Source organism: Globicephala melas, chromosome 8 (assembly GCF_963455315.2).
Source record: "Globicephala melas chromosome 8, mGloMel1.2, whole genome shotgun sequence".
Lineage (NCBI taxonomy): Eukaryota > Metazoa > Chordata > Mammalia > Artiodactyla > Delphinidae > Globicephala > Globicephala melas.
Window position 1 is genome coordinate 49,302,354 of NC_083321.1, and position 21,892 is coordinate 49,324,245.

The window sequence follows — 21,892 nt, forward strand, 5'->3', positions numbered from 1 at the left end:
CTGTTGTGGCCTCTCCCGTTGCGGAGCACAGGCTCCGGATGCGCAGGCTCAGCGGCCGTGACTCATGGGCCCAGCCGCTCCGCGGCATGTGGGATCTTCCCGAACCGGGGCACGAACCCGTGTCCCCTGCATTGGCAGGTGGACTCTCAACCACTGCGCCACCAGGGAAGCCCGAAAGTGGAGTTTTGTGTGTGCTATAAGTGGGTGGCAGTGAAGAATCCAATGAGTATACAGTTTGGGGCCGTTGTCTTGTTTCATGCTCAGGTTCTAGGTGTAGAGGTGAGCACAGTTTTTTTTAAAAAGGCAAATAATATCTTAGGATTGTTATGAAAATGGTTTTGACTTCTTGGGCCCCCGAACAAGGTCTTGGGGACTTCTAGGAGCCTTTGGACCACAGTTTGAGAACCACTAATCTAGGGCAATGATTTTTCACACTGGTTCATACAGCTGTAAGCTTCTTTGAAAGGGTCAGCTGATGGGGTTCTACTGTGCCCCCACCCCTCTTTACTTCAGCCAGGGCAGCTTTTGTGCTTATGTCTGTTTTATGGAGTGGGTTCCATAGCTAACTATTTGAAAACCACTGATCAAGGGAAGAATAATCGAATGCCTGAATTAATCTGTTCAGGAAGGGAACAGTTCATCCTCCTTGAATACGTGTTGGAGTCACTCATCATCACACCTTTGTTTAGACCTCCATGTGCTTCTTTTACACAAAGATTACTAGTATCAGCCCCCCGAACCCTTCTTGCTGGAATAAGCTTCTTAAGAAATAGGCAAATGGTTTTGTAAATTAAAAAGGTGAGTAGTTGGGAATGAGGCTAGAGATGTGAAAGGAGCAGAAGTGAATGAATGATCCAGAGTGACTCGGTATATTGTGTGGGGAGGTAATTGTTTTCATTGTTTGCAGTGGTGCTTTACAGTTGTGTTAAGTGGTCAGTAGATGACACTGAAGTATTGGGAAATAAGTCATATTATGTATGGAGTTCTAGCTAGGCATTGATCAATCAAGGTTTAGAGTGGGGGGAAATTATTACATTTTTCTAATTAAAAATATTGTAAAACTAAACACAAACCTGCTTTTGAGGAACTCTAGTTTGAGACAACTTTGTCCTCCTAACAGTTCTTTGGTGTAGGCTGTATAATCCCTATTGTTCAGATGTATCAACAGAAATTGAGATCTGAGGTTGAATATCATGACTTAACTACAATTACACAGTAGCAAGTAGCAGCGGTTTTTTATTCCTCTTTTACCTTTTTATTTTGAATTAATTTTAGATTTACAGAGAACTGCAAACATACTAAGTGGCAGAGAGTTTTTAATATAGATTTGTCTCTAAAGCTAATGTATTCTTCACTACTTCAGTTTGTAAAATGAGTGTTATGTTAAGGGGATGAAAAAATGCTACTCAGCACTATGAGGAAGGAGCTGTATTAGACACTGTGGATTATTTCAAGTTAATTTTACACACGAATGGGAGAAATGAAGCAAAATCAAGATGCTTTTTACCAGGGCAGCAAACAACTCATATACTCAAGTGGCAGGTATAACAGCAAATATATTGCATAACTAAAAACAGCTGGGAGGCATTAGTTTATGTAATAGGGGTTGGAAAGGGGGAGGGGGAGGGGAAGTATTTTTATACTGATAAGAGTCTGAAGGGTCTAATCTGGGACAGTCATGTGAAGCAGGTGAGGCTTGAGCAGCAATTTTTAGAAAGAAAAGGGAACATAGTATTTAGAGAGAAGAATGAATGTTCTAACAAGGGGAATGGCTTGATCTGGGGATTAATCATAGGAAGGATACTGTAAAACAAGTGGATAGTTTTGCTGGGCTATATTATTAGGTGATTAAGATTAGGCCAATCTCTTTTACCTGGAATTCTCCCCAACTCCCATCCCTCCTCTCTCATCCAAGGCAAAAATTAGTATTTTTCTATTCAGTTTATCTGTGATGATAATTCCTGTCTTTTTAAGTACTTTTGTGAAGATTAGATGAGAGACTATATGAAAAAATACTTTGTAAGCTGGAAAGTACTATACTAGTCCATTTGTGTAACAGATATTTAGTGTTTTTGCTCTTTACTGAGTTTGATACAAAGGAACTCAGTGAAGTGGAAAGAAAAAATTACTTCCCATTTGTGTGACTTTCTGTTGTCAGAGAGCAGCAAGCTTGCTTAGTCATTCAGATAGCACTTAAAGTTGGCAGTTGACTGGGTGTTACCATGTTTCAGGGTCTGTCCACCACTTTTCTGGAAGAAAACAGTTTTGTCATTGTGCCCAGAGTTCACAAAGCTCACGAAAATTGGACATCAGTTTATTGAGCTTTAGTTGGGACGGTGGGAGAATACTGGACTACTGTTAACCTGTCATTAAGGCTACCTCTTTCTTATATCTCACAGTCTGAATTATTAATTAGAAGATTGAGCATAGAGAACAGTAAATTTAAGGACATTGTCTCTTTCTGTATAACACTATTTCATTTTTATTTTTTCTTTCTAAATATGTCTTTTTTTAATTTTAAAGGGAAATTGAATAAATTGAAATAGTTGAAAGACACTTTTATTGGGCTGCATTGGGTCTTTGGTGCTGTGCCTGGGCTTTCTCTAGTTGCGGCGAGCAGGGGCTACTCTTCGTTAAGGTGCACAGGCTTCTCATTGAGGTGGCTTCTCTTGTTGCAAAGCACGGGCTCTAGGCGTGTGGGCTTCAGTAGTTGTGGTGTGCAGGCTCAGTAGTTGTGGTACATGGGCTTAGTTGCTCCGCGGCATGTGGGATCTTCCCGGACCAGGGCTCGAACCCGTGTCCCCTGCGTTGGCAGGTGGATTCTTAACTACTGCTCCACCAGGGACGTCCCTCTAAATATGTCTTACACCAAAAAAAATTGCAACGAGTGTAAGTCAGTCCGTCCATAGAGGAAGTGGTTAATCTTTGTAGGAAAGTTCATAGAAGCCACGGTGATAACCTTATGAATTGTCAGTCCCTGAGAGAGATTACCTTCCTGGTGACTAGAACTCCCATGTTTGCCAGAGAAGTGTCTCTTTCTCCTGATAGTGCTGGATCAATACTGCCAAATTTTGGTCTTATAGGTTCCCTATTTGTAATGAATGTAAAGTCATTTCCCTTTAGTTGTCAGTGTTCTTTCTTAAGGAGGACTCTAGGAGCATAGCTTCTGGAGTAAATAATAACTTTGTGGTCTTCGGCAAGTTATTTCTGTCTCAATTTCCCCATTTGTAAAATAAGGATAAGAATAACTACCTTATTGGAGTTTTGGGAGGTTTATAAGAGAATTCATTAAAAAGCACTTAGGACTTCCCTGGTGGCGCAGTGATTAAGAATCCGCCTGCTAGGGCTTTCCTGGTGGCGCAGTGGTTGAGAGTCCGCCTGCCGATGCAGGGGACATGGGTTCGTGCCCCGGTCCGGGAGGATCCCACATGCCGCGGAGCGGCTGGGCCCGAGCCATGGCCGCTGAGCCTGCGTGTCCGGAGCCTGTGCTCCGCAACGGGAGAGGCCACAACAGTGAGAGGCCCGCGTACCGAAAAAAAAATTAAAAAAAAAAAAAGAATCCGCCTGCCAGAATAAAGACGCAGACACAGAGAATGAACTTGAGGACACTGGGAGGGGGAAGGGTAAGCTGGGACGAAGTGAGAGAGTAGCATGGACACATATACACTACCAAATGTAAAATAGATAGCTAGTGGGAAGCAGCCACATAGCACAGGGAGATCAGCTTGGTGCTTTGTGTCCACCTAGAGGGGTGGGATAGGGAGGGTGGGAGGGAGATGCAAGAGGGAGGAAATATGGGGATATATGTATAGCTGATTCACTTTGTTATATAGCAGAAACTAACACACCATTGTAAAGCAGTTATACTCCAATAAAGATGTTAATTTAAAAAAGAAAAAAAAAGAATCTGCCTGCCAATGCAGGGAGCAGGGGTTCAACCCTGGTCCGGGAAGATCCCACATGCCTCGGAGCAACTAAGCCCGTGTGCACAACTGCTGAGCCTGCACTCTAGAGCCTGCGACGCAAGTACTGAGTCCGCGTGCCTAGAACCTGTGCTCTGCAACAAGAGAAGCCACTGCAATGAGAAGCCTGCGCACCGCAACGAAGACTAAAGAAAGCCCGCGCGCAGCAACGAAGACCCAACGCAGCCATAAATAAGTGAATAGAATTTTTTTAAAAAAGCACTTAGAACAGCCCTTGGGACACAGTAGGAACTTAAGAATTAGCTAGTATTATTTACTCTAGGAGGGTTTTAGTTTGGGCCAGGTTAATGTATTTGAAAGGATAAAGACTTGAATATGTGCTATTCCTTTAAACTTGAATGAATTTAGAAGTTCCACACATTTCAGTCTCTAGGATTACTTCTTTCTCTTTTTTGAATAGATTTTTTAATGGAAATAGAGAGTTAGTGCAAATATCTGCATCCTCTAGATCTTTTGTTATTGTTAATAGAGGAAGTAAACATTACAGAAAAGTTTGGGTCCTCTGAATCTCTGCCCCATGCCTCATTTCCCTTCCTCTCCCCAGAGGCAACCACCTTCATCTATTTTAGTAACCAGTCTCCCTCTTTTACTTTTACTATGTATATATGTATCCATAAATAACAGTGTATTACCTTTTCTATTTTACAGAAAGAATCTGCCAAATGTGTCTTTTTCAACTTCCTTTTTTTCATTAAACATCTTTTACTTGGAATAATTCTCATAGGGTAACTTTGTTCAAATGTTCTGGTGGTGCCTTACTCTTGATACACCATATTCTGGGTACATACTTAGCAGAATGCTCTGATTCACTCCTTTAATTGGGTAATTTAATGTTAATGACATCACTACATAATAAACTGTTAAGTACATTTATTATATGTTTATCATATGAGGGAAACTGAGCTTGGTGTTGAGATACAAGGCCAGATAGGAGAGGTACACAAATAACCCATTCTTACCTGTGTACCTTTCTTATGCTTTCCCTCTCTTCTCTTTCTAATCCCTTAAGACCTAGTTCGCATTCTAAGTCATCAGGAATTTTTCCTCACAGTTCTCGCCCATTTTCCTGCCTAATTTTGACTTCTTACTTCTTGGCAATTACATGCTCTTTGAGTTCTTAATGTGTGGGTTCTTTCTGTGATTATATCAGAAGTTACAAACTCAAAACCTGTTGGGGCCAGGCAGCTGATGGAGATGAATGATACTGGGTGGGTATGGTGGCACATTAGAGTATGGCTATGACCAAAAGAGACAGTTCCTACTAAGCTCCAGACTCTTACTGCCATGAAGTGATTATAATCCTAGTCTGCTTAATCATTTTTCTGACATATCCCTATTTTAAATGTTATCAGCTAGATTGACAATATATATATACACATAAACATTTCAAAATACATACATACATATGTATGTGTATAATATACCGTGTGTGTGTGTGTGTGTGTATGTATGTATGTGTGTATGTATGTATGTATGTATGTATGTATATATAACAGGCCAAAGAAGTGTCTGGTGGTTGTATCCAGCCATTGTGTGATCTCTTCCCTTTAGCAACCTCTGAATTAAATGATAAATTCTACCAAGAATCTTTCCTTTCATGGCTTCCTTTTGTTGTGAGAATTAATCTAGCATAATTTTAAGTTAGAAGGTACTTCTAAAGTAACTTGATCATGGGACTTCCCTGGTGGTCCAGCAGTTAAGACTCTATACTCCCAGTGCAGGGGGCCCCCGGTTCGATCCCTGGTCAAAGAACTAGATCCCGCATGCTGCAACTAAGACCCGGTGCAGCCAAATAAATAAATTAAAAAAAAAAAAAAGTAACTTGATCATTTAGGCTGTGTTTTAAAGGCACATTCGTGATGATTATCATTAATTTGGAAAATGAGTACATCTATGTTTCAGACCCATTGTTACATTTTGGGATAGTAAACAAATGGTACTATTCCTACCTTAGAGGAGTTGATTACGTATTGAGGGGATCGTTGGGGGAGGTTGAGAGGTTGACTTCCTTGGGAAGCAGCCACTGACTTGGAGATAATCCTGCATGAGTTTTATTAGAGAGTGAGCTTGGGATCACCATCTGTGGGAGAGAAGGAAGCAGAAATGAGCTGAGGAAGAAATTGAATTGTGATCTTAATGAAGGCCTCAGCCAATCCATGGAGAGTATGAAGCTAGAATCACCCTTCAGAGTTACCCTAAGGTGGAGCAAAGGTGCCTGGCTTTTGGATATGGTCTATCCTCCGGAGATGATCTGACCTTGGGTGAGGCAGCTCTCAGCTGTTCTGAAGAGGGCCGACAGCTGAGGGCAATCTTTTGGTAGTACTTCTCAGCAGCTGGGACAACAAATCCTTGAGTCCCAAAGGGAGATCTGTGTAGTTGGTGTTATCACAGGTCCACTATAGAGTCAAGATAGATATGTGTAAACAAATCATAATGTGCCATGGAAGCCCAAAGGAATGACTAATTGCTAAAGGGAGTTTGAGAAGGCTTATAGAAGAGATGTCATTTGAACTAGGTTTTGAAGAATGAATTAGTACGTTGTTTGGTAGGGGCGATGGGTGGGGGGCATTTCTCATGAGTCACTGACATTTCATAGCATATTCAGGAAATTGATTTGTTTGAAGAGCAAAGGGTTTAATGTATTAGCCATTCTTTAATTTCTAACGATCATGATAAAAATAATGAGGCTGTTTCCAAAATCTTGGTTGGCTTCCATGGTGATAGTTTTTAAAAAAACACTTAGAATCCCAGTGTGATCAGGCTTGAGGCTAAACCAGGCTCATCCTTGCCAGAACCAAAAAGATAGGCTGAGCTTGAGTGAGAAGCTTTTTTTCCAGGAGTCTAAATTGGATTTGGTCCCTGTATTGTCCTTGTTCTTGGGTCTGGAACAGATGAATTTCCTTAATATACAGCACATGTTCTTTTTTTTTTTTTTGCGTTATGTGGGCCTCTCACTGTCGTGGCCTCTCTCGTTGCAGAGCACAGGCTCCGGACGTGCTGGCTCAGCGGCCATGGCTTATGGGCCTAGCCGCTCCGCGGCATGTGGGATCTTCCCGGACCGGGGCACGAACCCGTGTCCCCTGCATCGGCAGGTGGACTCTCAACCACTGCGCCACCAGGGAAGCCCACAGCACATGTTCTTGCTTGTTTCTTAGTATCTTCCATCCTAGGATTGAAGGTGTCCATGGGAAGTCAGAGGTTAAACTGGGGATCTACCACTTATCACTTCTTTGACCTTGGGGAAACTTGCTAAACACCTGATTCTGTTTTCATACGATCCTTTTAGGGTTGTTGAGATAATATATAAGGGCTTGTAAACTGTGAGGTGTTTCTCAGGATATTTTATTACTACTTAAAATCCTTTGTGGAATATATGTGTGATACTAGGTTTTTATGTTAGGATAAGACTGTTTAAAATCAAATTTTGATTGCTAGAAGTTGTGGATTTGGTCTGTAGAACCTAGTGCCACTGAAACCCTAATTAACACTAAAATCTTCTATATGAGGACAGATTTCATAGAGAAAAACTATTAACTAGGCTTTTGCATCCTGACATGTCAGCTGTATGGAAGATGTCAGATTTACACGAATAGATTGCTATTTGTGGGGTCAAATAAGAAAACAAATGGCAGATTTAGCATGATAACAATATTACAACTCAGTTTTTACCTTACTGGTGACAGGTCAAAAAATTTAGTCAGCAGATAAAGTGGATTTAGTTGGGGCTGTGACCCAAGACTGCAGTGTGAGAGAGAGTACAATCAAAATGAGTTGGTCCAGACATCTGACCCCTAGCATAACTGCCAATTCTGAATCAACTGTTGAAAAGCAAAACAATAGTACTTCCAAGAATATTTCCCCTGGAAGGGAGAGTCACCAGTTAATATGGTAAAGGTCCAGTCTGTCACTTTGTGACACCTGATAAATTGGGAAGGCAGGAAACTTCAAGCAGATCTCATTACTGAAAGAGAAATGATGATTACCTGAAATATAGCCTCCAGTTCCAAGGGAATGGATTAGAGTCACTTGAGGAGCCTTTCAAAATGCAAATGTCTACATCCCAATCCTGGACATTTTGGTTTCTGACTTCTGGAATGGGGCCTAGAGGCTTGTACTTTGAAAAGCTTGCCATCTAATTCTGATGTGGCCTTCTTGAACCACTGGTTTCAGTGAGCTTTGTTTAATTGAAGGAGTTATTAAATTCCTGGATGTTAGGATAAAGAACTAAGTGCTGGAATTTTTTTTCTAGGGGAACACAGGGGGCAGAATATTGCTTTCTATAAAAAGCATTTCTTATTTCACCTTTTTTCCAGTGTTGCACAAAATGTTTTGGATGTTAGAATACCAAAGTGCTAATGGGACACTGGAATATTGTGGGTGGGGCACACCTCAACATGTTATTGATACGTTTAATTCTATTATATGAATGAGGCATATGATTTTACTAGAAGAAAAAAACTACTTCATTATGTGTAAATAATAAAAAAGCCATCATGCCTGTTATAAAATCCAAACAAACATGATTGACTATTTTCTGAGTTTTCATATTTAAAGTAGTTTACTCATTATTTTCTTGTCTGCTGGCAGGTAAGTGGTAGCAGATGTCCTAAGTTTAAGGAAAATTTATAGAGGGGGAAAGTGTTTACTTCTTTAGTAAACTATACCTTTACCTTGTTTTCATTCAGATCTAGGTGGGGGAAGTCAAACTTCATTTTTGTACTTGTTGGAACTTTGGTCCAATTCATTAAGTGTGCCTGGGTGTATAGTTTGGATACTGGAGGGGACTCATTCATATGCAGTGGGGGTTTTGACCAAAGGTTTTCTGTAATATTCCCAGAAGAAGTAGAAGATAGATAAGCAGGGGACCATAGAGAGTAGTGTTAAGAAGTAATCTCAAAAAGAATGTCAGGGCACCAGAATCTCTGGGATTTAGAGATGGGAGGAGGAGGTGTGTGTATAGTTTGAAGAACAATATTACATCATTTTATATACAAGCAAATGGGGGGGAAACTTTACAATGCAAACTGTTGAAACTAAAGCCTGACAAAAATTTTAGCTTCTCAGGTGGTTGGGATAAGAGAATATCCTTGTAATTTTTAATGGGTATTCTGCATAACTTACTACGTGGGACATACCAAAATCTGGTATAGTAGACCTGAAATCTTTATTAAAGGGGGGCTTAGGTTTTTCAAAAAGGTCGAAAAACATTGTTTTAAAGGGATGGTTATTGGTGGGATATGAAGTTTAACTTCACATTATGGTACTAATTCATTTCAGCTCAACTTTACAAAGTCTGTTTTATCATATAGAGTTTTAGGATATTGAATGAGAGTGAACGTTATGCTATAGTTTGAATAGACCTAACTAAATTTGTAGAATGATATATTTTTCTGAAAAAAATTCCATTGCATTCTGTGGTCTTTAAAAAGTGATAATTTTTTTCTTCTTTCCAGCTTTCTGAAGATTTCGAAGATGTTTAATAAGTCATTTGGAACACCCTTTGGGGGTGGCACCGGTGGCTTTGGCACAGCTTCAACATTTGGGCAGAGTAAGTTTTAAAAAATAACAAATGAGGGAGAAAAATCTTCAGCTATTATTAAGAATAAATCCACTCCAGTAGTTTTAGATAGGAATTAATTTATGCTTTGGTCTTTATAATAACTTTGAAAAATGACCAGGATATGATCTTGTTAAAATTTTCTAAAAAAAAGAGAAATAAGTTCTGAGTTTTCATGGTTTTCTGATCATCAGTAGAAGGTATTTAAAGTATTGTTATTAATTGGCTCTTTTGGCAGAAATTTATAATTTGTTACTAATTTTCAGACCAGGAAATCCTTTTTTAAATATTGGAGTCTAAAATGCAATTATTGGGACTTCCCTGGTGGCCCAGTGGTAAAGAATCCGCCTTACAATGCAGGGGACACGGGTTCGATCCCTGGTTAGGGAACAAAGATCCCACATGCCGCGGGGCAGCTAAGCCCGCGTGCCAGAGCTTGCACGCCTCAACTAGAGAGGCTGTGTGCCACAAGCTGCAGAGCCCACATGCTCTGGAACCTGCACGCCACAACTAGAGAGAAGCCCGTTTGCTGCAATGAAGAGCCCACGAGCTGCAGCAATGATCCCGTGTGCCGCAACTAAGACCCAACACAGCCAAAAATAAATAAATAAATCTTTAAAAAAATGAAATGCAATTATTGAGGGACATCCTGGCAGTCCAGTGGTTAAGATGCCCTGCTTCCACTGCAAGGGGCCTGGGTTGGATCCCTGGTCGGGGAACTAAGATCCCTCATGCTGCGTGGCCAAAAAAATAAAATAAAATAAAATGCAGTTACTGAATAACAGCTCTGAGATTTGCTCTGTGAATAAGAAACAACGGTTAAAATGTAAGAGTCCCTAATTCCCACCAGTCCTCTTGAGATCCATTTCCCCTTCCATTCCACATGGCACTAGTTGTCTATAGCAACCCTTACTCACTTTTAAACTTTTTGTTAAAAATTTATACTTAAACACAAAAACAGAAGGAATGGTATAACTAACTCTCGTGTACTTATTTCCCAGTTTCAGCTATCAGCATTTTCCCGATCTTGTTTTTATCCCTCTCTCTCTTTTTTTTTTTTAACGGTACACGCGGGCCTCTCACTGTTGTGGCCTCTCCCGTTGTGGAGCACAGGCTCTGGACGTGCAGGCTCAGCGGCCATAGCTCACAGGCCTAGCCGCTCTTCGGCATGTGGGATCTTCCCGGACTGGGGCACAAACCCGTGTCCCCTGCATCGGCAGGCAGAGTCTCAACCACTGCGCCACCAAGGAAGCCCTATCCCTCTCTTTTTAAGTGGAGCATCTGAACAGTTTTTTAATGGAAATCCCAGGAACTTTAATTCATGAAGATTTTTAAAAAGCATAACTACCAAACCTCAATCATTCCTAACAAAAATATTAGAGAAAATTTTTACAAGTGACCCCTGACCTTTTCTTAAACTATTTTATATATCTAGGTCCTTGATTTTTAACCAAGAGTGCCCACCAGGTGGATTCTTAACCACTGGACCACCAGGGAAGTCCAGAGTCACTTTTTTTTTTTAATTAATTTATTTATTTTTGGCTGAGTTGGGTCTTTGTAGCTGCATGTGGGCTTTCTCTAGTAGCGGTGAGCAGGGGCTACTCTTCATTGCCGTGTATGGGCTTCTCAGTGCGGTGGCTTCTCTTGTTACGGAGCACGGGCTCTAGGCACGTGGGCTTCAGTAGTTGCGGCACACAGGCTCAGTGGTTGTGGCTCATGGGCTCTAGAGCGCAGCCTCCGTAGTTGTGGCGCACGGGCTTAGTTGCCCTGCGACATGTGGGATCTTCCCAGACCGGGGATCGAACCCGTGTCTCCTGAATTGGCAGGTGGATTCTCAACCATTGCGCCACCAGGGAAGCCCCCAGAGTCACTTTAAAAAAAAATTTTTTTTTTATTGAAATATACTTGATTTACAATGTTGTGTTAGTTTCTGGTGTATAGCAGCATGATTCAGTTATACACACATATTTTTTCAGATTCTTTCCCATTATAGTTCATTTTATAAGATATTGACTACATTACTAGTTCCCTGTGCTATACAGTAGGACCTTGTTGTTTATCTCAGAGTCACTCTTGGAGGTTTGTTCCCGAAATATGTATATCCCATCATAGAACTATGGAATTAGAATCTCTGGGATTGGAAGTTGAACATGTGTATTTTGAAAACTTCCCAGGTCATTCTGATGTGCTCCTCTAATTAAGGACCATTCATCCCAGAGACTGTAGAGTGTACGGTGTCTGGAGAAAATTTTAACAGTTTTTTGTTTCTTTTGTTTTTTTTTTGTTTTGTTTTTTGGCTGCGTTGGGTCTTCGTTGCTGTGCGTGGGCTTTCTCTAGTTGCGGTGAGCAGGGGCTACTCTTCGTTGCGGTGCGCAGGCTGCTCATTGCGGTGGCTTCTCTTGTTGCGGATCACGGGCTCTAGGCACATGGGCTTCTGTAGTTGTGACTCGCGGGCCCTAGAGTGCAGGCTCAGTAGTTGTGGCGCACGGGTTTAGTTGCTCGGCGGCATGTGGGATCTTCCTGGACTGGGCTCGAACCCGTGTCCCCTGCATTGGCAGGTGGATTCTTAACCACTGTGCCACCAGGAAACCCAAATTTTGATTATTTTTGTCTGTAGTTCATAGTAGCTTGGCACTTTTTTTTTTAAACCTATCAACATCTTTAACTTATTGAAAAGTTATAAGCTTTTTAACTTTGTTTCCTTACTTTACCCAGGACAATGAATAAAGTGTGGCTTAATATCAGCTCTGTTATAAGTAGTCTGATGGAATTTTGAAAAAATAGTTTTTGGATTAGACCAGTGGTCCTGTTCAAATGCAGAATGTTAAGAAATATTAAAATCCTCTTTCATTGGGCCACCTGGTTTAGATTTTATTCTGACCCTGGATTTTGCTTTATCAGATACTGGTTTTGGCACTACTAGTGGAGGGGCATTTGGAACATCTGCATTTGGTTCTAGCAACAATACCGGAGGCCTGTTTGGAAATTCACAGACCAAACCAGGTAGGGGCTTTATTTGGAATACAGTTGGTTTATTCATAGCTGGTATAGGGCTTCACTTAGTGACTCCAGTCTGTTTAACCCTTTTTTTCCCCTCTCTATCTCTTCAGGAGGCTTATTTGGTACCAATTCATTTAGCCAGCCAGCTACCTCCACAAGCAGTGGCTTTGGGTTTGGCACATCAACAGGAACATCAAACAGCTTGTTTGGAACTGCAAGCACAGGGACCAGTCTCTTCTCATCCCAAAACAATGCCTTTGCACAAAATAAACCAACAGGCTTTGGGAGTAAGTAGTAAATCATTGGATTTCTGCATCTAACAATTTGATTTGCTTATTGAATGTGTTCTCTCTTCTCCTTTTCCCTGTGTTCACCCACCTCCTTTTCTCACCACATAGCAAAAACATGGGGAGAGGAAAACTCAAAATGATATTGAAAAGTTTAATAGGCTGGAAGGGAAGGGGTACATCTCTTCAAGAATGGAAGTCTGAGGGGCACTGGTATTTAAGGAATATGCAGAGGAAGAGGTACCTGATATAGAATGACCAGAGAATAAGATGAAAAGCCAGGTCAGAGTACTGTCATAGGTGTCAAGAAGGGAGAATTTCAAGGAGAAATATGTGTAGTTAACTGTAGTATACTGCAGGGGCACCTTCCTGCCTTTGTTTCGCTTTTGGTTTGAAGAGACTGAAGCAGGAATGGTAAGTACTGGATGTGACATGGTTACTCCTCCATTCCTTAGCCATGGCAGGTGTTTTTAATTGATGGCTTCTTTCTCTTTAAGTCTAAATGTGACCCAGGGATACTTCACCACACAGTTCTTTGAGGCAGAAACACTGCTAGTTGCACAGGTGTGCCCTGTGAGTTGATGCCATTCCCAGCACTGGTATGGTAGAATAAGTAAGTTAGCCAGCTATCAGTATTTTACAAAGGGAAAGTTGTTTGAGGGGATGTTGAAATATTTAACCATGACAATATAAAATGCAATCTAAAATACTAATTCAAAAGACATATGCCTATTTACTTTATATATTAGGACATGTTTTTAGAAAAGAAATAGTATGATTGCCAGTGAGAAATCACATTCCTCTTAACTTGGTATGAGGATGTCACTTAATATTAAATATTGGCAAATAACTTTGTATTGCTTACTGCTATTTCTGGTACCATATGTGTAATTTCTTTAGAAGTAGTATCTTATATTTTGAAGAATACATTCCTTAGATTACAGTTAAATTCTCTGTTATGTGTTTTTTTTTAAACTCAGCTATTTGGGAAAGTAGATTTATTTCTGTAAATGACCAACATGCCTACTAATTTTTCTAAATTATTTTTCTGGGTGAAATTTTATATTAACCTATGTGTGGTTACCCTAATGGGACCATTTGTTTGTTTTAAACGTTTTGGTTATATGTGGGTGTTTGTAATAATATATGTAAATAAAATATACTGTGACTCTTGTTCAGGTCTGTTGTGGTAAGGCATTGTCAGAAAGACAAGTTCATTGAGCATCTGGTCTTACCAAGAGAAATAAGATAAAATATTTAATGAAACAATACTATTTCTTCTAACTTGTTGTTTAAGTATGCCCAAGGACTTTACAGACACTTAGCTGACTAAAGATTCAGATTTTGTTTCACGTCAAAGTTGTGAGCCTAGAACTGTGTGTGTCTGTATGAAATATCTGTTTGAAGGTACTTGCTAGGGAGATTGGAAAGATAGAAAACCTGAGGATTTGGAAGTAATGCTGCTCTAATGCCACAGGCCAATTCCAAGATAGCTTACAGATTCTTAAATTCTTTACTGTTACCATCCCATTTTTCTTTCTAATTTATAGATTTTGGAACAAGTACCAGCAGCGGGGGACTTTTTGGAACTACAAATACCACCTCTAATCCTTTTGGTAGCACATCTGGCTCCCTCTTTGGGCCAAGTAGTTTTACAGCTGCTCCTACTGGGACTACTATTAAGTTTAACGTAAGTATTGTCTTTCGATCTTTGTGTAATATTTTTGTCTCCTGTATGTTTTTTTGTAGGAGGAATCATAACATTTCTTCTCTTTCCAGTTATGCATAGCTTAGTCTCACTCTTCCTGAAATATGTGTTAAGAACAATATCTGGGAATAGTTGTATAGTAGACAGGAAGAGTCATGAAACATAAATCTAGATTATAATTTATATTTGAATTATGCTCAAACCAATTAAATTTGTATTCACAAGGTTGTTTACAGTAGTAGTTGATTACAGTTCCCTGATGGCTTAGTGGTTAGGATTCCAGGCTTTCACTGTCGTGGCCCGGGTTCAATCCCTGGTTAGGGAACTGAGATTCCACAAGCCTTGTGGTGCAGCCAGAAAAAAGGAAATATCAGGTTGAGCTTGTATTTACTGTGTTCATAATTGGCCTCTGAATCGTCAACCATTCTTTACAGAAGTAAAGAAGGAATGATGGGGCAAACTGTAAAAATCATTGAAAATAGGGCCTCCTTAAGGAGCTGTATGGAATAACTCATCAGTTTCTGTGTGCCAATTAGAAATAAAACTTTTGTGGTGAAATGACAAAATGAAGCAAATGAGTTTTGTGTTTTCTTCAGCTTTTTTGAGAGAAGTTGGATAGAGGGTTAGAATGAAAGATTCTGTTTATGAAAATACATGGAATACCACTTGATGTAAGATACTACTTGATGTGATTGTTTTGGAGATACTTAGGATAGGCTGGCAGTGCAGTTAGTCTAATGGAAATCTCTGGCAAATATAGGGATTGGCAAAACTTGTTAAAATTCTTCCAGAAAATGAAGAATTTCTTAGGCAGGGTGTTGAATTCATAATACTCAATTTAGAATCCTGAATTTAAAATAAAGTTAAATGTAAATGATAGAGAAAAATACTGTGTGTTGTCTCTTAGAAAGTACAGTAATTGAGAAAACTAACAATACAAGTAGGAATCTTTTTTTTTTTTTTTTTGTGATATGCGGGCCTCTCACTGTTGTGGCCTCTCCCGTTACGGAGCACAGGCTCCGGACGCGCAGGCTCAGCAGCCATGGCTCACGGGCCCAGCTGCTCCGCGGCATGTGGGATCTTCCCGGACCGGGGCACGAACCTGTGTCCCTGCATCGGCAGGTGGACTCTCAACCACTGCGCCACCAGGGAAGACCCTAAGTAGGAATCTTTAGTTACCTAGTGCCTTTTGCCTCCTAAGCTTATGGGGGAAAAACCAGGCTTCCATATTTCATAAATGCAACAATAGTCACAAAGCAGACACTTCAGAGCAAAGTAGGAATTAGAACTCAGAAATAGAGGTTTAAATGTATATATTAGGTAAATTGGATAAAGCTTCCCTTATGCATATATTATTAAGTGTATTTTAGTAGATAATTGAATGGCTTCGTTATGGGATTAATCCCTGGGTTTTTGATAACTGTTTCTGAGATTGACTTATGCAGATAACCTTGATACAGGGAGAGATCAAGAATGCAGTGTATTTAATCAAGCACTCTTAAAACTGTCCCGTTAAGTAAAGAACCTAGGGGACTGGTTATAGAGTTCAGTCGTTGAAGAATTGTGTCTGGGAGAGTAGGGTTATAAAGCTTGAACTTAAACGTTTTCTTTAGACTTTCAGATTTGCCTTTATCTTCCTTTGCAGCCTCCAACTGGTACAGATACTATGGTTAAAGCTGGAGTTAGCACTAACATCAGTACCAAGCACCAGTGTATTACTGCTATGAAAGAATATGAAAGCAAGTCCCTAGAGGTCAGTAAAATGCATTACAGAGTATCACCCTAACCTTTTGATTCTATTGGGAAGCAGCTTTTTAAAATGTTTTTGATTATTTTTTAGGATTTATGTAAAAAATTAAGATTAACCAATTTTTTTTCATTAATACATTATTTATAGATATTTGTTGTTTTAGGCAAGGATGATATTCAGCTTGTATGTACGGGTATAGTTTTACTAATAGTCTATTCTGATTGGCTGTTGCTCATACTACACTGGGCAGTGTGTGCACATGCATGTGTTTTTAGTAAACTCATGCAAAGTCATAAGTGTGCAACACAATAAGTAAATCATTATCAGCATCCCTGATGTCCCCTTTGGGCCCTGCCCCCAGAGTCACAATCCTCCCCTTCCAAAGGTAACCACTATCCTGACTGCCCATGTTTTGCCCATTTTTGAATTTTACGTAGATGGGATCTTATATTACGTACTCTTAAATCTGTCTTTCAGCATTGTGATGTTTATCCATGTTGTTGTGCGAAGTTATAGGTTGTTCATTATCATTGTTGTGTGATAGTTCGTTGTACATTTTGACTGTCATCTCTGGTTGTTGCTGTTGCTTCTTTTACATCCCAGACTGTGCTTGCTTCTTTGGAGTATACAGAAACACCCTTACTTGTGAGACAAAACTGTTAAACTTTATCTCTTCTTTTCCTGAGTTTTCTGAATTCTTCAGAATCATCCATCTTTTAATCAGCTAATCTTTACATTTGGGGTGGGAGTAGATATTATTGTCTAAATGAAAGTATTATTGTCTATAGAAGAAAATTGAAATTAAGATGTGGTTGGCTGGTCCTTTGGCCTGTAGTTTTATGGTAATTATGGTATGAATTTTAATGTCCATTATACACTGTTGAAAGTGTTTTTCTGTAATGATAGTAAGTTAACCATTCCATAGTTTTCTGTTTTTTTAATCATGGTTCCTATGTGAACATAGAAATTGAATACTAAATGCAAGTATTATTTAGCCTCCTAAATAATTTTTTTGGCTGCATATTAATTTGGAATATGTTTTCACTTACTCTAGGAGCTTCGTTTAGAGGATTATCAGGCCAACCGGAAAGGCCCGCAGAACCAGGTGGGAGCAGGTACCACGACTGGCTTGTTTGGGTCTTCTCCAGCCACCTCCAGTGCAACAGGACTCTTCAGTTCTTCCACTACAAATTCAGGCTTTGCCTATGGTCAGAACAAAACAGGCTTTGGAACTAGTAAGCACTTGACATCATGTTGGGCCATATTGAGGAGGGACAGATAGCTGAAAGTAAAACATTGTCATTTTTGTGCTTAAGTGCTATGGAGAAAAATGATTCAGGGGTGCTAGAGGAATAGGAAATGCCTGGTATGTTTGTGGGGGGTGGGGAGAAATACAGTATTAAGTGCAGATGATTAAGAAGGGCTTCACTGATAGGTGGTGTTTGATCAGTGACCTATCTGAAGAAGGTGAAGCATAAAGCTATACAGATTTCTGGGGGAAGAATATTCCAGCTGGAGGAAACTAGAAATCTAGAAATCCTGAGTTTTTGCCAAAGGGGAGAGGACAAGGGGAAGTACTGGAGGGTATAGGGGAATATATATGTGTGTGTGTGTGTGTGTGTGTGTGTGTGTGTGTGTGTGTGTGTGTGTGTGTGTGTGTGTGTGTGTGTGTGTGTGTGTGTGTGTGTGTGTGTGTGTGTGTGTGTATATATATATATATTTTTTTTTTTTTTTTTTTTTTATTTTGCGGTACGCGGGCCTCTCACTGTTGTGGCCTCTCCCGTTGCGGAGCACAGGCTCTGGACGTGCAGGCTCAGCAGCCACGGCTCACGGGCCCAGCCACTCCGCAGCATGTGGGATCCTCTCGGACCAGGGCACGAACCCATGTCTCCTGCATCAGCAGGCGGACTCTCAACAACTGCGCCACCAGGGAAGCCCTAGGGGAATATATTTTATAGGCCTTTGTGGGCCAGTGTCAAGATCTGAATTTTTATTTGAGTCAGGAAGCCATTAGAAGGTTTAGATAAGTCATGTGATTATGAATAAAGGATCATTCTGAAGGCTGCTGTATTAAGAGTAGATTGTATGGGGGCAAGGGTGGAAACAAATCAGTTAGAAAAGCTGTTGCCCTATCCACATGAGAGATGATGTGGCTTGCAGAGAATGGTGCTATGGTATGGTAAAAGTGTCAGATTCTGGAGCCAGTTTGAATGTAGAACCGATGGGATTTATTGATGGATTGATTTATGTGGGATGTGAAAGAGGGGAGTCTAGGATGATTACTAAATTACTTTATAAAAGTGTTACTTTTGCAAAAGTAATATACACATATGATTTAAAGTTCATGATATACAAAAACGTACATATCCAAAGGTCTTTTCTTTTTTTCCCCCTTAGCCACCAGTTTGCTTCTGTAGAAACAAGCAAAAGTTACATTTTTGAGGGTAGCCTTCTATAGAGTTACATACACAAATACACAAATGAATACACGTTTAGATGGCATTTACATTCTTTTCAGTTTTGGTATTCTGTGATTTAGTTTAGCCATTATTAAGTATTGTTATTGTGTCACACCTATGCTGGATATATTGCTATAAAGAGAAAGCCCCTGTTCTGAAGAAAAACTTAGTCTAACGAGGTTAAAAATACACACATAGACTTTAAGTGTAGTGTGTTACCTTGTAAAATAGACAAAAAGCTGTGGGGTCACAAAGGAAGATTACTTAGCCCAGCCTGGGTTCTTGGGGTCAGAGTATTTTTATAGAAAGTCGAGTCTGAACCAAATCTGGAGTTACGTGAAGAAAGGTGGAAAATGAAGTGGTTATCCAGTTTGAGTAATGAATGAATGTAGGGTAATTTAGGTATATAATCAATAACATAGACTATTGAAGTAACTAGATAATGTGAGGTTTGGCATTTCCCCCCACCGTTTATTTTTCCTTTTCTTTTCCTGAAAGGTACGACTGGATTTGGAACAAATCCAGGTGGTCTTTTTGGCCAACAGAATCAGCAGGCTACCAGCCTCTTCAGCAAACCATTTGCCCAGGCCATAACCACCCAGACCACTGGCTTTTCCTTTGGTAATACCAACACACTAGGACAGCCAAGCACCAACACCATGGTAAGGAAACAGGTCTTATTTGTAGAGCTAAGTAATGAGGCTTCTAATCATGTCAAATTAACAAGTTCTATCTCTACTGCAGTTCTTAAGGGTTGACGATACGTATGTGTAGTAAAGGGAAGAGAGCAAAAATCTTTGAATAATTAAGACATAGATTCTAGTCCAGGCTCTACTCCGTATTTAATGAGGGGCTATTGAACAAGTCACTTATCCTTTCTGGGCATATTTTCTCATCACTAATCGCTGCTTAGTGTGCTAGAATTGGCCGTCCTGAAGCTATACCTTAGGACATTGACTCCAGGCATTCTGTAGAGTATAGGAGAAAATATTTATAAACTACTGGCTCTGTTTCAGAAGGTTCTTTCAGCTCATTCCCTTAAGTGGAATCAGGCAAAGAAGTTTAGTTCATTAAAATAAATAAGAGAGAACTAAAACTTAGAGCCATGTTGGATAATTGCTACTTCTGTCCAGATAGTAGAAGAGAAAGTCCTTATAGTCATGAGCAGTTTATTTCTAGGGACTCTTTTAGGGAAGTATAAAATTAAAGGTAAATTTGAGGTATGATTTATTGATTAGAATCCTTGGGATATACCTGGTTTTAAAATTAGAGATACTTTGCCTGATTAAAAAATAAAAAATACAGGTAGACCCAAAAATCTTCAAAATACTGGCAAATTGAATTCAACAACATATAAAAAGGATTATACACTGTGACCAAGTGGGATTTATCCTAGGAAGGTTGGTTCAACGTATTTTCATATTAATGTAATAAACCATAAAGTAGAATAAAGTACAAAAGCCATATTGTCACCTCAGTAGGTAGAGAAAAGACATTTGACAACCTTTCATAATAAAAACACTCAAAAAGGAATAGAAGGGAGCTCAGAATAGCCAGAACAGTCTTGAAAGAAAAGAAAGCTGGAGTGATGAAGTGATGAAGACAGTGTAATACTGGCATAAGGCTAGACATATAAAATCAGGGGACTAGAATTGAGAGTCCAGAAACAAGTCCTCATGGTTAATTGATTTTCAACAAGAGTACTAAAACAGTTCACTACGGAGAGAATCTTTCAACAAAGAGTGCTGGGATAATGGTTTTCCACGTGCAAAAGCACGAGGTTGGACCTTTTCTTTATACAATTGTGGTAACTATAAAAGCTTAAAATGGATCAAATGTAAGAGCTAAAACTATAAAACTCATAGAAGAAAAGGAGTTAGGCAATGATCTGTTAGATAGTACACCAAAAGCAAAAGCAGCAAAAGGGAAAAATAGATTGGGCTTCTTCAAAGTTAAAAACTTTGGTGGGTCAAAGGGGATACCATCAAGAAAGCAAAAAGAATACCTGCAAATTGGAGAAAATATTTTCAAGTCATATATCTCACAAAGGACTTGTGTCCAAACAATTAAGAACTCTTATAATTGAATAATAAGACAGACCATTAAAAAATGGGCCGAATACTTGAATAGACATTTTTCCAAAGAAGATAAATGACTAATAAGCACATGAAAAGGTACTCAATGTCAGTAGGCATCAGGGAAACTGCACTTCAAAACCACAGTGAGATATCACTTCATATCCACACTAGGAAGGCTATAAACAAAAAGAGAGACAATGATAATGAATGTTTTCAAGAATTTGGAGAAATTGGAACCCTCATGCATTGCTGTTTGGAATATAAAATAGTGCAGCCACTTTGGAAAAATTTGGCAATGCCTCAAAATGCTAAATGTAGAGTTAACATATGACCCAGCAGTTGCACACCTTGGTATTTCCCCCAAGAGAAATGAAAACACAAGAACTTGTATACAACTGATCATAATAACTAAAAGGTGGAAACAACCCAAATGTCCATCAGTGATGAAGGGATAAATGAACGCGGTATATCCATACAGTGGACTATTATTCAGCCATTAAAATGGAATGAAGTACTGATACATGCTACAACATGGAGAGACCTTTTAAACATGCTAAGTGAAAGAAGCCATTCACAAAAGACCACGTTTTGTATGATTCCACTCATATGAAATGTTCAGAATGGACAAATCTATGGGAACAGAAAGTAGATTAGTGGTTGGTTGCCTAGGAATGGGGAGTGACTGCTAATGGGTCCAGGGTTTCTTTTTAGAGTGATCAAAATTTTCTGAATTTAGAGTGGGGATGGTTGCATAGCACTGAACATAGAAAAAACCCACTGAATAGTCCACTTTAAATAGGTAAACTTTATGGTATGTGAATTATATCTCAATAAAGCTGTTTAAAACACTACGTTGAATTCTCAATTCAGCTATAGCCCACTAATTAAATATTTTTCTTTTGTTGACTAATGCATAAAAAAATCTTTAAACATTGGATGATACAAACTTTGCTTATTTGAAATTGTGTAGTTTATCATAACAAATGAAGACTTAACATTACACTACTGCCTTTGTTCAGATTAATTTTATTATTTTCAGCTGATTATTTTCAGTTATTTGATTCAAAGTC

At 39.5% G+C, this 21,892-nt stretch overlaps 1 protein-coding gene across 6 annotated transcripts in view; it reads left to right on the forward strand.

The window, feature by feature from the left end:
• Positions 1–21,892, forward strand: part of NUP98 (nucleoporin 98 and 96 precursor) — a 99,251-nt gene that overhangs the window by 4,181 nt on the left and 73,178 nt on the right. For 5 of the 6 annotated variants that reach the window (XM_030831155.2, XM_060303607.1, XM_030831154.2 and 2 more), the window contains exons 2-8: positions 9,437–9,531; positions 12,442–12,543; positions 12,651–12,827; positions 14,378–14,517; positions 16,181–16,288; positions 17,340–17,520; positions 19,243–19,406. In XM_030831155.2, coding sequence (XP_030687015.1) covers positions 9,456–9,531; positions 12,442–12,543; positions 12,651–12,827; positions 14,378–14,517; positions 16,181–16,288; positions 17,340–17,520; positions 19,243–19,406 — 948 coding nt within the window. In that variant the 5' untranslated portion in view covers positions 9,437–9,455. The remainder of the gene's footprint in view (positions 1–9,436; positions 9,532–12,441; positions 12,544–12,650; positions 12,828–14,377; positions 14,518–16,180; positions 16,289–17,339; positions 17,521–19,242; positions 19,407–21,892) is intronic. The other variant, XM_030831158.2, reaches the window with a different exon arrangement.